Source organism: Scyliorhinus torazame, chromosome 2 (genome assembly GCF_047496885.1).
Source record: "Scyliorhinus torazame isolate Kashiwa2021f chromosome 2, sScyTor2.1, whole genome shotgun sequence".
Classification (NCBI taxonomy): Eukaryota; Metazoa; Chordata; class Chondrichthyes; order Carcharhiniformes; family Scyliorhinidae; genus Scyliorhinus; species Scyliorhinus torazame.
The window spans coordinates 189,777,567-189,792,955 of record NC_092708.1 but is presented as its reverse complement, the minus strand read 5'-3'; the positions used below and the strand labels follow the sequence as shown (position 1 = coordinate 189,792,955).

General features: G+C 58.7%; 1 protein-coding gene across 1 annotated transcript in view; it reads right to left on the bottom strand.

Annotated features, from left to right (window-relative positions):
* LOC140394390 (putative methyltransferase DDB_G0268948) overlaps positions 1-15,389 on the bottom strand; it is a 129,853-nt gene that overhangs the window by 43,380 nt on the left and 71,084 nt on the right. Inside the window, exons 2-4 of the mRNA XM_072481626.1 lie at positions 13,170-13,330; positions 1,523-1,736; positions 723-823 (exon numbers count right to left, since the gene is read on the bottom strand). Coding sequence (XP_072337727.1) covers positions 723-823; positions 1,523-1,736; positions 13,170-13,330 — 476 coding nt within the window. The remainder of the gene's footprint in view (positions 1-722; positions 824-1,522; positions 1,737-13,169; positions 13,331-15,389) is intronic.

Below are 15,389 nucleotides of genomic sequence, written 5' to 3'. Positions count from 1 at the left end.
ATTGGTATTTCGCTTGACCCTGCCCCAAACCCGAAGTGCTGTTGAAACTGCCTCCAAATTCTCAATGAAGCTATTACTACTGAACTCCCTGAGTATCTCCCCGGGGCCGTCGGGAGCGGCACTGTTGCTAGCACCTTCAATCCCGACCCCCTACCCAAACTCTCCTCCATTCTGACCCACTGGGAAACAACCCCGCTGACCCAGCTTCGCACCTTCTCCACATTCGCCGCCCAGTAATAATACATCAGGTTCAGAAGACCCAAACCCCCTGCCTGCCTTCGTCTCTGCAGTAGCACCTTTTTAATTCTGGTCACCTTCCCTCCCCATATGAACGAGGTAATCATCCCTTCAATCTCTCTAAAAAATGCCTTTGGCAGGAAAATCGGCAGGCATTGAAAAATAAACAGGAATCGCGATAGTGCAGGAACCGCCTGTACCTGACCCGCCAGTGACAGAGGGAGACCATTGCATCTTGCCAGATCAGCTTTCACTCTCCCCACCAAACTAGAAATGTTGTACCTACGGAGCCCCTCCCCCCCCACAATCTTGAGCAAACTGCACCCCCAGGTATTTAAAGTGAGTCCCTGCCTTACGGAATATCATTGCAGGGTTAATGTTAAATATAATAATATTTCCCACTCAGGATCCAGGTGAGAGAATAAACTTGTGGTTTAATTGTTGATGGGTGTTGGTGTACATTCCTGTGTACATTATATATTTACCTCTCTTTGTCAGGGAAAGTGATTGCATCAAATATTTCCTGGTATTCAGTCCAAACCGCTTTATTTTCTTTATTTTCATAGGGCTTTAACAGTGCGAACATCTGTAAATGAAAAATACAAGAGAAAGAATGACCACATTGGATCATAGGCCTAATGGATATTACATTAACTCTGTGTTCAAACAAGTTCAAAGTAAACTCTTATCAAAAATAACTCCTTCATTGGAAACCCAGGATACAGCTCCTGTGAAAGCAACTCCCACTGGACCACTGCTGTCAATGAGAATTCTACCACCCAATTCTTAATTGTACAATAAATGCATGAGATACAATTCACTCCTTCACCTTTAAACCAGTGAAATAATTTGCAGTTTGAGTGGAAGTTACTGAGTGCTCTATGTTTCCTATGTCAGCCCATGGCTCAGTTAGTAGCCATCTTATCTCTGAGCCAGATGTCTCACGCCCTGCTTCAGACACGTGGACACAAGATTGAGAGCTGGCATTCTAATTTCTAGTCCAGTATGGAGGGGGTGTTGCACAGTTTCTCAGATGAAATGTCACACATAGTTTCTGTCTGACGATGCAGTTCACTCAGGAATTTCCCATGATGAGCTGCTGATCTCACCATGGTGGCTTGGTCAATGTTTATCCATCGCTAAAACAGATTATCTGATCATTATCACCGTGCTATTAGTGGGATCTTGCTGTGCAGAAATTGGTCACTACAATTCATTGGCTACAAAGCACTTTGGGATGTGGAAGTTGTTACATACATGCAAGTTTTTCTTTCATTTTACTTACCTCTTGTACAATCCGGGCTGGGTTCTCAGGGCAGTTGTCATAACCTAATATACGGGGAACTTCATTGCAATACAGAGCCACACAGCCTCTAGGATTTAGAATCCTCTCAGCCTCCTTCATAAACTTCTCCATGTCAAACCAATGAGCTGCTGCTCCAACTGATATCAGGTCGACGGAACCATCCTCGAAGTCCAGCTCCTCTGCCAGACCCTGTCTGTCGAGTGAATCAACAAACACAAAAATATAGAATCAATACAGTGGAGAAGGAGGCCATTCGGCCCATCAAGTCTGCACCAACTCTACAAAAGACCACCCCACCTAGGCCAAATCCCCCTAAGGGGTTGACCCCCTGGGCACTAAGGGATAATTTAGAATGCCAATCCACCTAACATGCACATCTTTTCAATATCTCTGCAGATTTTGAATGGATGCACCAGACACATCTAATATCTCAGGAGGTTATGTGGCTTGGCCATGTTAAATTGACCCTTAGGGTCCAAAGGTTAGATGGGGTTATGGGGTTAAGGCGGGGAATTGGGCCAAGATAGGGTGCTCTTCCAGAGGGTCGGTGCCTCCTTCTGCACTGTAGGGATTCTGTGAACTTTCAGCAAAGGAAGGGTAATTTGGACCAGTGTATGATTTAAACATGTAAGATTCTTCGGGGGTCAGACAGGTAAATGTTGAGAGGATGTTTCCACTCATGGGAGAGTGCAGGAGCAGAGGGCATAGTCACAGAATAAGGGGGAGCACATTTAAGATGGATTTGAGAAAGAAGTTTTTCTCTCAAAGAGCGGTGAATCTTTGGAATTCTTTACCCCAGGAAGCTGTGGAGACTGAGTCCTTGAACATTGTCAAGTGTGAGATCGATAGGTTTTTAATCAGACGGGGAATTAAGGGTTAGGGAGAGAAGGCAGTAAAGTGGACTTTGAGAGTGTTAGATCAGCCATGATCTTATGAAATGATGCAGCAGGTTCGAAGGGCTGATTGGCCTCCTCCTGTTCCTATTTCTTATGGTCTAATGGTCTTATTGTTGTACTGCCTGGCCAGAGCTTCTTCTGAGTGACCTGCTGATCAAATGGGCAGCACGGTAGCACAGTGGTTACCACTGTTGCTTCATAGCGCCAGGGTCCCAGGTTTGATTCGCTGCGTGGGTCACTGTTTGTGCGGAGTCTGCACGTTCTCCCTGTGTCTGTGTGGGTTTCCTCCGGTTGCTCCGGTTTCCTCCCACAAGTCCCGAAATACGTGCTTGTTGAGTAAATTGGACATTCTGAATTCTCCCTCCGTGTACCCGAACAGGCACCGGAGTGTAGCGACTAGGGGATTTTCACAGTAACTTCTTTGCAGTGTTAATGTAAGCCTATTTATGACAATAAAGATTATTATAATTATGTTAAAGCAGCAAATTGGCAGGCAGCTCAGGAAGGCAATATTAACCTGGCAATCAAACCAGAAACCTACATCGTGCGACACTACATCATCACAAGGTCTTCAACAACGGATGTTAATCCAGTGTCTGGAATTCAGCTCACTCTCCGGGGCCTCCCCGGCACTCTCCGGGGCCTCCCCGGCACTCTCCTCCGGAGCCCGACCCGGCACTCTCCGGAGCCTGACCCGGCACTCTCCGGGGCCTGACCCGGCACTCTCCGGGGCCTGACCCGGCACTCTCCGGGGCCTGACCCGGCACTCTCCGGAGCCTGACCCGGCACTCTCCGGGGCCTGACCCGGCACTCTCCGGAGCCTGACCCGGCACTCTCCGGAGCCTGACCCGGCACTCTCCGGGGCCTGACCCGGCACTCTCCGGAGCCTGACCCGGCACTCTCCGGGGCCTGACCCGGCACTCTCCTCCGGAGCCCGACCCGGCACTCTCCGGAGCCCGACCCGGCACTCTCCGGGGCCTCCCCGGCACTCTCCAGGGCCTGACCCGGCACTCTCCGGGGCCTCCCCGGCACTCTCCTCCGGAGCCCGACCCGGCACTCTCCGGGGCCTCCCCGGCACTCTCCTCCGGAGCCCGACCCGGCACTCTCCGGGGCCTGACCCGGCACTCTCCGGGGCCTCCCCGGCACTCTCCTCCGGAGCCCGACCCGGCACTCTCCGGAGCCCGACACGGCACTCTCCGGGGCCTGACCCGGCACTCTCCTCCGGAGCCTGTCCCGGCACTCTCCTCCAGGGCCTGACCCGGCACTCTCCAGGGCCTGACCCGGCACTCTCCGGGGCCTCCCCGGCACTCTCCGGGGCCTGACCCGGCACTCTCCGGGGCCTCCCCGGCACTCTCCTCCGGAGCCCGACCCGGCACTCTCCGGAGCCTGTCCCGGCACTCTCCGGGGCCTCCCCGGCACTCTCCTCCGGAGCCCGACCCGGCACTCTCCGGAGCCCGACCCGGCACTCTCCGGGGCCTGACCCGGCACTCTCCTCCGGAGCCTGTCCCGGCACTCTCCTCCAGGGCCTGACCCGGCACTCTCCAGGGCCTGACCCGGCACTCTCCGGGGCCTGACCCAGCACGCTCCTCCGGGGCCTGACCCGGCACTCTCCTCCAGGGCCTGACCTGGCACTCTCCGGGGCCTCCCCGGCACTCTCCTCAGGAGCCTGACCCGGCACTCTCCGGAGCCTGACACGGCACTCTCCGGGGCCTCCCCGGCACTCTCCTCCGGAGCCTGACCCGGCACTCTCCGGGGCCTGACCCAGCACTCTCCTCCGGGGCCTGACCCGGCACTCTCCGGGGCCTCCCCGGCACTCTCCTCCGGGGCCTGACCCAGCACTCTCCTCCAGGGCCTGACCCGGCACTCTCCGGGGCCTCCCCGGCACTCTCCTCTGGGGCCTGACCCGGCACTCTCCTCCAGGGCCTGACCCGGCACTCTCCAGGGCCTGACCCGGCACTCTCCTCCAGGGCCTGACCCGGCACTCTCCAGGGCCTGACCCGGCACTCTCCGGGGCCTGACCCGGCACTCTCCTCCAGGGCCTGACCCGGCACTCTCCTCCGGGGCCTGACCCGGCACTCTCCGGAGCCTGACCCGGCACTCTCCGGGGCCTGACCCGGCACTCTCCTCCGGAGCCTGACCCGGCACTCTCCAGGGCCTGACCTGGCACTCTGCTCCAGGGCCTGACCCGGCACTCTCCGGGGCCTGACCCGGCACTCTGCTCCAGGGCCTGACCCGGCACTCTCCTCCAGGGCCTGACCCGGCACTCTCCGGGGCCTGACCCGGCACTCTGCTCCAGGGCCTGACCCGGCACTCTCCTCCGGGGCCTGACCCGGCACTCTCCTCCAGGGCCTGACCCGGCACTCTCCGGGGACTCCCCGGCACTCTCCGGAGCCTGACCCGGCACTCTCTGGAGCCTGACCCGGCACTCTCCTCCAGGGCCTGACCCGGCACTCTCCGGGGCCTCCCCGGCACTCTCCGGAGCCTGACCCGGCACTCTCCAGGGCCTGACCCGGCACTCTCCGGGGCCTGACCCGGCACTCTCCGGGGCCTGACCCGGCACTCTCCTCCAGGGCCTGACCCGGCACTCTCCGGGGCCTGACCCGGCACTCTCCGGGGCCTGACCCGGCACTCTCCGGGGCCTGACCCGGCACTCTCCGGGGCCTGACCCGGCACTCTCCTCCAGGGCCTGACCCGGCACTCTCCGGGGCCTCCCCGGCACTCTCCGGAGCCTGACCCGGCACTCTCTGGAGCCTGACCCGGCACTCTCCGGGGCCTCCCCGGCACTCTCCGGAGCCTGACCCGGCACTCTCTGGAGCCTGACCCGGCACTCTCCGGGGCCTCCCCGGCACTCTCTGGAGCCTGACCCGGCACTCTCCGGGGCCTCCCCGGCACTCTCCGGGGCCTGACCCGGCACTCTCCTCCGGGGCCTGACCCGGCACTCTCCTCCAGGGCCTGACCCGGCACTCTCCGGGGCCTCCCTGGCACTCTCCGGAGCCTGACCCGGCACTCTCCGGGGCCTGACCCGGCACTCTCCTCCAGGGCCTGACCCGGCACTCTCCGGGGCCTGACCCGGCACTCTCCGGGGCCTGACACGGCACTCTCCTCCGGGGCCTGACCCGGCACTCTCCGGGGCCTCCCCGGCACTCTCCGGAGCCTGACCCGGCACTCCCCGGGGCCTTACCCGGCACTCTCCGGGGCCTGACCCGGCACTCTCCGGGGCCTCCCCGGCACTCTCCGGGACCTGACCCGGCACTCTCCAGGGCCTGACCCGGCACTCTCCGGGGCCTCCCCGGCACTCTCCGAGCCTGACCCGGCACTCTCCGGGGCCTGACCCGGCACTCTCCGGGGCCTCCCCGGCACTCTCCGGAGCCTGACCCGGCACTCTCCTCCGGGGCCTGACCCGGCACTCTCCTCCAGGGCCTGACCCGGCACTCTCCGGGGCCTCCCCGGCTCTCTCCGGAGCCTGACCCGGCACTCTCCGGGGCCTGACACGGCACTCTCCTACAGGGCCTGACCCGGCACTCTCCGGGGCCTGACCCGGCACTCTCCTCCGGGGCCTGACCCGGCACTCTCCTCCAGGGCCTGACCCGGCACTCTCCGGGGCCTCCCCGGCACTCTCCGGAGCCTGACCCGGCACTCCCCGGGGCCTGACCCGGCACTCTCCGGGGCCTGACCCGGCACTCTCCAGGGCCTCCCCGGCACTCTCCGGGGCCTGACCCGGCACTCTCCGGGGCCTGACCCGGCACTCTCCTCCGGGGCCTGACCCGGCACTCTCCTCCAGGGCCTGACCCGGCACTCTCCGGGGCCTCCCCGGCACTCTCCGGAGCCTGACCCGGCACTCCCCGGGGCCTGACCCGGCACTCTCCGGGGCCTGACCCGGCACTCTCCGGGGCCTCCCCGGCACTCTCCGGGACCTGACCCGGCACTCTCCAGGGCCTGACCCGGCACTCTCCGGGGCCTCCCCGGCACTCTCCGAGCCTGACCCGGCACTCTCCGGGGCCTGACCTGGCACTCTCCGGGGCCTCCCCGGCACTCTCCGGAGCCTGACCCGGCACTCTCTGGAGGCTGACCCGGCACTCTCCGGGGCCTGACCCGGCACTCTCCGGGGCCTGACCCGGCACTCTCTGGAGCCTGACCCGGCACTCTCCGGGGCCTGACCCGGCACTCTCCGGGGCCTGACCCGGCACTCTCCGGAGCCTCCCCGGCACTCTCCGGAGCCTGACCCGGCACTCTCCGGGGCCTCCCCGGCACTCTCCGGAGCCTGACCCGGCACTCTCCGGAGCCTGACCCGGCACTCTCCGGAGCCTGACCCGGCACTCTCCGGGACCTGAGCCGGCACTCTCTGGAGCCTGACCCGGCACTCTCCGGGGCCACCCCGGCACTCTCCGGAGCCTGACCCGGCACTCTCCGGGGCCTCCCCGGCACTCTCCGGAGCCTGACCCGGCACTCTCCGGGGCCTGACCCGGCACTCTCCGGAGCCTGACCCGGCACTCTCCGGGGCCTCCCCGGCACTCTCCGAGGCCTGACCCGGCACTCTCCGGGGCCTGACCCGGCACTCTCCGGGGCCTCCCCGGCACTCTCCGGAGCCTGACCCGGCACTCTCCGGGGCCTCCCCGGCACTCTCCGGGGCCTGACCCGGCACTCTCCGGGGCCTCCCCGGCACTCTCCGGAGCCTCCCCGGCACTCTCCGGGGCCTGACCCGGCACTCTCCGGGGCCTGACCCGGCACTCTCCGGGGCCTGACCCGGCACTCTCTGGAGCCTGACCCGGCACTCTCCGGGGCCTCCCCAGCACTCTCCGGGGCCTGACCCGGCACTCTCTGGAGCCTGACCCGGCACTCTCCTCCAGGGCCTGACCCGGCACTCTCCGGGGCCTCCCCGGCACTCTCCGGGGCCTGACCCGGCACTCTCCGGGGCCTCCCCGGCACTCTCCGGAGCCTGACCCGGCACTCTCCGGGGCCTGACCCGGCACTCTCTGGAGCCTGACCCGGCACTCTCCGGGGCCTCCCCGGCACTCTCCGGAGCCTGACCCGGCACTCTCCGGGGCCTGACCCGGCACTCTCTGGAGCCTGACCCGGCACTCTCCGGAGCCTGACCCGACACTCTCCTGAGCCTGACCCGGCACTCTCCGGGGTCTGACCCGGCACTCTCCGGGGCCTGACCCGGCACTCTCCGGAGCCTGACCCGGCACTCTCCGGAGCCTGACCCGGCACTCTCCTCCAGGGCCTGACCCGGCACTCTCCGGGGCCTCCCCGGCACTCTCCGGGGCCTCCCCGGCACTCTCCGGGGCCTGACCCGGCACTCTCTGGAGCCTGACCCGGCACTCTCCTCCAGGGCCTGACCCGGCACTCTCCGGGGCCTCCCCGGCACTCTCCGGGGCCTGACCCGGCACTCTCCGGGGCCTCCCCGGCACTCTCCGGAGCCTGACCCGGCACTCTCCGGGGCCTGACCCGGCACTCTCTGGAGCCTGACCCGGCACTCTCCGGGGCCTCCCCGGCACTCTCCGGAGCCTGACCCGGCACTCTCCGGGGCCTGACCCGGCACTCTCTGGAGCCTGACCCGGCACTCTCCGGAGCCTGACCCGGCACTCTCCTGAGCCTGACCCGGCACTCTCCGGGGTCTGACCCGGCACTCTCCGGGGCCTGACCCGGCACTCTCCGGAGCCTGACCCGGCACTCTCCGGGGCCTCCCCGGCACTCTCCGGAGCCTGACCCGGCACTCTCCTCCAGGGCCTGACCCGGCACTCTCCGGGGCCTCCCCGGCACTCTCCGGAGCCTGACCCGGCACTCTCCGGGGCCTGACCCGGCACTCTCCGGGGCCTACCCGGCACTCTCCGGAGCCTGACCCGGCACTCTCCGGGGCCTCCCCGGCACTCTCCGGAGCCTGACCCGGCACTCTCCGGGGCCTCCCCGGCACTCTCCGGAGCCTGACCCGGCACTCTCCGGGGCCTGACCCGGCACTCTCCGGGGCCTACCCGGCACTCTCCGGAGCCTGACCCGGCACTCTCCGGAGCCTGACCCGGCACTCTCCAGGGCCTGACCCGGCACTCTCCGGGGCCTACCCGGCACTCTCCGGAGCCTGACCCGGCACTCTCCGGGGCCTGACCCGGCACTCTCCGGGGCCTACCCGGCACTCTCCGGAGCCTGACCCGGCACTCTCCGGAGCCTGACCCGGCACTCTCCGGGGCCTGACCCGGCACTCTCCGGGGCCTACCCGGCACTCTCCGGGGCCTACCCGGCACTCTCCGGAGCCTGACCCGGCACTCTCCAGGGCCTGACCCGGCACTCTCCAGGGCCTGACCCGGCACTCTCCGGGGCCTGACCCGGCACTCTCCGGGGCCTGACCCGGCACTCTCCGGGGCCTCCACGATGCTCGGCCTCCACTGGAAGGAATTCCGGACAGCCGATGAGGTGGAGAGAGGAGGGAGGACATGCAGAGGCACGGGCTGCCGATTCTGCCGCTGGCGGGGCTGGCTGTGGGTTGGGGCATCTGCCAGGCCCGGGGGGGGCAGCGGGGGACGATGAGGGGTGACCAGGGGGTGGGGCGTGGGATCGTGGTGACCCTCCCACGGGACCGGGGCGTCCAAGCATGACTTGCATACAAGGCATCCATCTTGCTACACACCCCACTGACCGCCCATCATGCCATTCGTTGTGCAGAGTGCCACCGGCCATATAGGTGCACCCATCCCACCACCCCTTGCCTCCACCCACAACCCCATCAACCCCACTCACCCCCCCCCCCACCCTCCACCCCACCAACTCACCCCCAACTGGCCGACACCTGGCGACAGGCATCGGTCACAGTAGCCTCTGCAGGAGGGTTCCGGAGGTGGCACATGGAGCATACCACTGGTATGGGTAGCGCCAGCCACCGGTATCCCTGGCAGCAGGGACTGGCGCCAGGGCCAGAGGGCCCACGGTGTCAGGCACCGACTGGGCCAGGGGTGCAGAGGGCAGAGTGCTGGGGGAACAGCCGGGGTGGGAGTGGATCTGGGAGAGGGACGGGGACATGCAGGGGCAGGGTCTGCAATGCACACTGGGTTAGCCCAGTGGATCTGGTTGGGCAAGGGGGGGGGGGGACACCATGCTAACATGTCTGACTTTCACCAACTGCAGACAATGGACTTCAGAATTCAACCAAGAATGGTGAAAACCTTCATAGTCGTTGCAGCTCTGGGCAGTGCCCTGAGGCTGTACGAGCTGGAGCTGCTCGAGGAGGACTCTGCAGCAGTGGAGCCTGCCCCAGAAGAACAGGAGGCAGCTGGTGAGGATGAGACCAGCTGGGCAACAGGTTGAGGAGAGGGTGGTGAAAAGGGGTAATGAAGCCTTGTGTGTATTGGCAGCGCCTGTTATTCGAATACCTGCCAGACCGGGCTTGCCATCGAAGACTCCCGCAGAGCAGGGAGACGGTGCGACACATCTGCCAGATCATAGCACACCTGGCACCGTGGGGAAATGGGGGAGGAAACCGCACCCAGTGGCCGTCAAGGTGACAATTGCCCTGAACATTTACGCCATGGGCTCCTTCCAGGCGCCGAGTGGGGACCTGTCTGGAATCTCATAGATCTCGGTGCACAAGAGCATCCGTGTCCTCACAGGTGCCCTATATGCCAAGCGTCTCAATACATCAATTTCAATGTGCCCACCAGGATACCCGAGCAGCGGGGTTCGCCACCATCGGCGAGATGCCCCGGGTCCAGGGGTTATGCATGTCCCCCGACGAGTACAAGAAACTTACAGGTCAGGATTTACAAACTGAATGGGGTCCCACTCGATGAACATGAAACTGGTGTGTGACCATGAGCTGCGCATCATGTACATCTGTGTCCAATATGCAGCCAGTATGCACAGCGCCTTCTTCCTGGCGCACTCAATGGTTGCTGCCCTGCGAGGTGCACCCCTGGCTGGGGGTTGACTCCTGGGAATGGATTATCCGCTGCAGCCGTGGCTGGTGGCGACTTTCCGGTGGCCATGGACTGACGCAAAGACCTGCTACAACGATGTCTATTCGCGACCAGGTGCGTGATTGAGCGGTGTTTCAGCCTCCTGAAGATGTGGTTCAGGTGTGTGGGGAGCTCTGGAAAGGCCCTCCAGTATAGCGCTAGGAGCCACATCGTAGTGGCTTGCTGCGCCCTCCACAACATCGCATAGCAGAGGGGTGACATGCTGGAGGAGGATGCACGCCAGGCCTCTTCCAACGGGAAGGATGTGGAGGAGGACCAGAGCGGGAGGGGACCAGCTGCCGATCCAGGTAACGCTATGTGGGGGTGTCCGGGTCTGGGGTCGGGTGAAGGGCGGCCATCTGCAGCCGGGGGTGTGTGGGCAGGACATGCTGGATGTGGGGGAGAGCGGGGTAGGGGGAGATGGGGTGGGGGGGGGGGAGATCAATGGGGGTATGGAGGGTCCCGGGTTGGGAGCCCCCGCTGTTTGTCAGTCTAACACCCTCTCCCAATGCCGTACAGATATTGAATGGGTATAGACAGTATTTTGGACCCCGCAGAACAGGCCCTAGTGGTGCTGCTGGTATGCCGGGTGGCCGGATGGCAGAGACGGCGGCAGCAGCGTCTGCAGAAGCTCGAGACGGTGGCCCATGGGCTGGACCCTGCATCTGGGAGCCTCCCCAGGTCCGGGTCTCCAAACCTTGGGGCTGGGCGTCTCAGTGCCATGGCTGCGAGCTGCTCCACCTGGTTGCGGAGGGCTGGCGGACAGGCCTAGAGAATCAGCTGGTGAGACTTCATTTGCGGCGTAAAGCACTTGGGGCCTCGTTAAGTGGACAAATTAACGTTGTATTGCTGGCCTAGCCAGGCCGAGCACTGGGATGCTCGCAGATTTCCAGCAACCGCAGTATTTTTCCTCTCTCCGTGACTGGACATGACGATTCTTCCTGCACTGAGTCACCTCGCTAGATGGGTTTATATTGATTATAACCAATGATCACTTCAGGAATCAGAGTTCTACTTCCCCAAATCTTTCTTCGCTCCAGCAGCTGCCCTTTGAGGGCAGAATACCCAATCTGAACACCAGCAGTCCATTCTGTTCTTCAAAGGTCCTGAGAGAGTTCAAATAGTGGGCCCAGTTTTACTGTCCTCCCATAGCAGATAAGATTGAGACTTTGGGAATTGTGCAGAAAGCGACGTCAAGAACAATGGTGTTCCACAGGGATCAGTGTTCAGGGCTCAACTGTACGCTATATTTATTAATGACTTAGATGACGGGAAAGAGAGTCACATCCAAATTCAGCAATGACACCGTGACAGTCGTCACTGTAAATAGTGTAGATGGAATCAGAAAATGACAAAGTGACACTAATCAGCAAAATCCATTTGGCTGGTTGAGTGAAGCTCCAACAACGTGCAAGAAACTCGAGATCCTCCCGAACAAAGCAGCCCTCTTGATTGGCACCCCATCCACCACCTTAAGAATTCACTCCCTCCACCACTGACACACAGTAGCAGCCATGTGTACCATCTACAAGATGCACTGCAGGAACTCACCAAGGTTCCTTAGACAACACCTTCAAAACCCACGACCTCCACCATCTAGAAGGACAAGAGCAGCAGACACATGGAACCCCACCACCTGGAAGTTCCCCTCCAAGACACTCACCACCCTGACTTGGAAATATATCAGCTCGGTCAAAAACCTGGAATTCCCTCCCTAACAGCACTGTGGGTGTACCTACACCACATGGACTGTAACAATTCAGGAAGGCAGCTCATCACCACCTTCTCAAAGGCAATTAGAGCTGGACGATAAATGCTGGCCTAGCCAGTGACACCCACATCCAATAAACAAAAAAATACGAAAAGTGTAGCAAATGGATTTCAATATGGACATGTCACCCAGTTTGGACCTAAAAAGGATATATGAGAATGTGTTCTAAATGGAGAGGGTTCAGAAGTGACAACATTTATTCTCAGTTTAAAGCATCTTCATTTCCCAGGATTGGGGTTGGGAACATCAGGAGATTAACATCTACACTTTACGCAATTCCAATTCTCCTCCCACACCTAGTGGTGCACTAAGACAGACTTTCATCTGTTACCATAGTTAGTCATTCCTAGAACATGTCGCTGGTCTGTCACTAGGGGTTTATAGCTTGAGGGGCGCCACTCCACATCGAGCATGTCTGACCAGGAGGAGTGTTGCCCATTCTTACCGCCAGTCATTGGCATGTTTGGAAGGATTTTACAGGTTGGCACGCAACCCGTTTAGCCCATTATAAATGCACCTTCTTTGGTCATCAAGTCCTGGGATGGGACTCAAACCCAGAACTTCTGGCTCAGAGACAGAGGTGCTACCCATTGCACCACAAGACCTCTAGACATGTATAGAGCCTGGGATGAACTGACTGAGGTTTATAAAATTATTGTGCGAGAGTGGACCTTGAATCTATAATCAGATCACCTCAATATAAAGCACAGGGCGTGAATGTTGACAATGGCACCACTTTGACTGGATATTTTGAGTCAATGACCCATAATCACATCCAAATCCTTTTTCAACATTCCTAATGAAACCTCCTTGTATCTGCATCCCAGATCCATATTTCCTGTTGTCACTCAGGTAGTTTTATTAAATCCCATCGAGAATTCCGATCAGCATGAACTTTATTGGTCTCGATCAGTCTGAATGTGATCAATCTTCCTGAACTAAATTGGATCATTTTCAACAAGGCTGTCCCTTCAGTTTTTGTAGTCGCTGCAAAGCCCCGAGATCGCTATGGTTACCTGTAAGAGATGTTATCAGGCCCATCCACCTTCTTGGCTTCTTCAATCTGAGCTTCACTCATATCAATTCCGACCACTTTTTCAAAGTAAGGAGCCAATCCCCTGGTGCTCTGACCCGAACCACATCCAATATCCACTGCGAGGGTGAACGGCTTCCCCTTCTGAGAATAGAATCACACCTTGAGTCAAACACACATCCCCTCCCCCCCTCTCCCCACAGAAATATCTGTGTTCAGTAATTCCATGTCCAATTATTACAACTGCTCAACCTCACATTCAAAATAATTGTTGCATCGACAGATGGTCGCAGCTGAGATGGGAGGAAATTCCTTCCTAGGTTACACAAATTGGCAGAATACTGCCAATTGGGCCCACCTCTGACTGAGATGCTACGTGATAGGTTGGTGTGTGGAATTGACAACATCGCAACTCAAAAGAAATTACTGGCAGAACCAATCTGGACCTGAAAAAGGCCTTTGAGATAGCCTTGTCCCTGGAGAATGCTGAAATTGCGGGCTCAGGAACTTCAAATGTCCTCAGGTTGATGGGAGGGGATTCGCATCGAGAGACCTGCATTCCAGATGTGCTTTGCCCATTACCGACCCAAAATCCGATAGGGACACCCTGGTGGTCTAAAAAACAACATGACAACCCCAAATATACCAGGGAAACTAGTCCCGAGTAATGTCCATGTCAGCCGCTGGACTGTTGTAAGTGCTGCAGAAGTGCTGCGTGGATGGCCATTTCTTAGAGTTGGAGGTAGATACGGAGGGTCACTGTCTCCGTCATTGATGAACAAACATTCAATCGCATCCAAAAAGGTATTCTGCTCTTAAACCTAAGGGATACCAGAGCCAGACTAGCCACGTATAGGGGGGATCTTTGCGAATTATGGTGGCCACCATGACCCCGGTAACCTACAGACAACAGTCGGTCCATTTCCATTCATGATCGTGCGAGGAACAGGACCGAGCCGCCTGGGCAGGGATTGACTCCAGAGAATCCGACTGGACTGGCAGGAAATGTTTTAATTGGGGATTGGAGTTTATTAGTTAATACCCAGACATTTTCCAAGGGGGCCTCAGTAAAATTAAAGGAGCCAGGGCCAGAATCTACATCGACCCCAATGCCATGCCAAAATATTGCTCGAGAAGGTAGAAACTGAACTTGAGCGATTAGAAAACCTCGGGATAAAATGGCCAGTGCAGTGAGTAAATTATCTTATTGTGGTACTGGATGGACAAGAAAGACCTACACCCCATGGAGGACAAGGTCAAGTCCATTAAGGGGGTGCCTAGCCCACGAAATATGATTGAATTGAAGTTTTTCCTGAACTGATGACACATGGGAAATTCATCCCAAATTCAGCGACTCGGCTGTCACTCTGACATCTGCTGCTGAAAAAGCACCAAAAGTGCCCGGTGCAGTCTCCACAAGATAGAATCCCTACAGTGCAGAAGGAAGCCATTCGAGTCTGTAGTGATATCATGGTTGTGTTGTAATTCACCGACTGACCACTAGGAATATAGTGAATACAAGTGACTTCAGACTGACTGGGGAGCTGGAAGAGAGAGGTTGCTTGTACACGTTCATACTGTTATTCATCTGTTGTTTTGTATATAGTTAACCCACAGTTAATGTTGATAAATCATTTATAGCTTTAGCTAAAAGTGTTGTTGCAATACAAATCAGGCCACCCGACAAGAACATTACATGGTACCAGGGTTGGATGGTATTAAACATTAAGAGAGAAAAAAACAAGTCTGCCACGAGGTCCACAGAGGTTTGAAAATGTTGCAGGATGCAAGAATTAACAACATGGAGTCGTTGAAGCCACTGGAAGGAATTGGAGGAGTCTCAGATTTCATAGTAATGTGGACAGCAATGGCGTGTGTTTAAACAGCAATTTAATCTGTTTCTTACTGCAGTAAATTTAGGAGATCAATCAGATTTGCGTAAGGTAGCGATACTCCTAACAGCAGCAGGGCCCCAAGCAATTGCTGTGTTTAATACGTTTAAATTTGCAAACGATGAAGATAGTAAAAATGTTAATGAAGTAATTTGAAGATTTGATGAACATTGCACCCCCAGAAAGAATGAAATTTATGAACACTATGTGTTTAAATCACATTTACAGAAGACAGACGGGTTCATAGATCATTTCATCAATGATTTAAAGTTAAAAGCTAAAACCTGTAATATTTCTACACTGGAATCTTC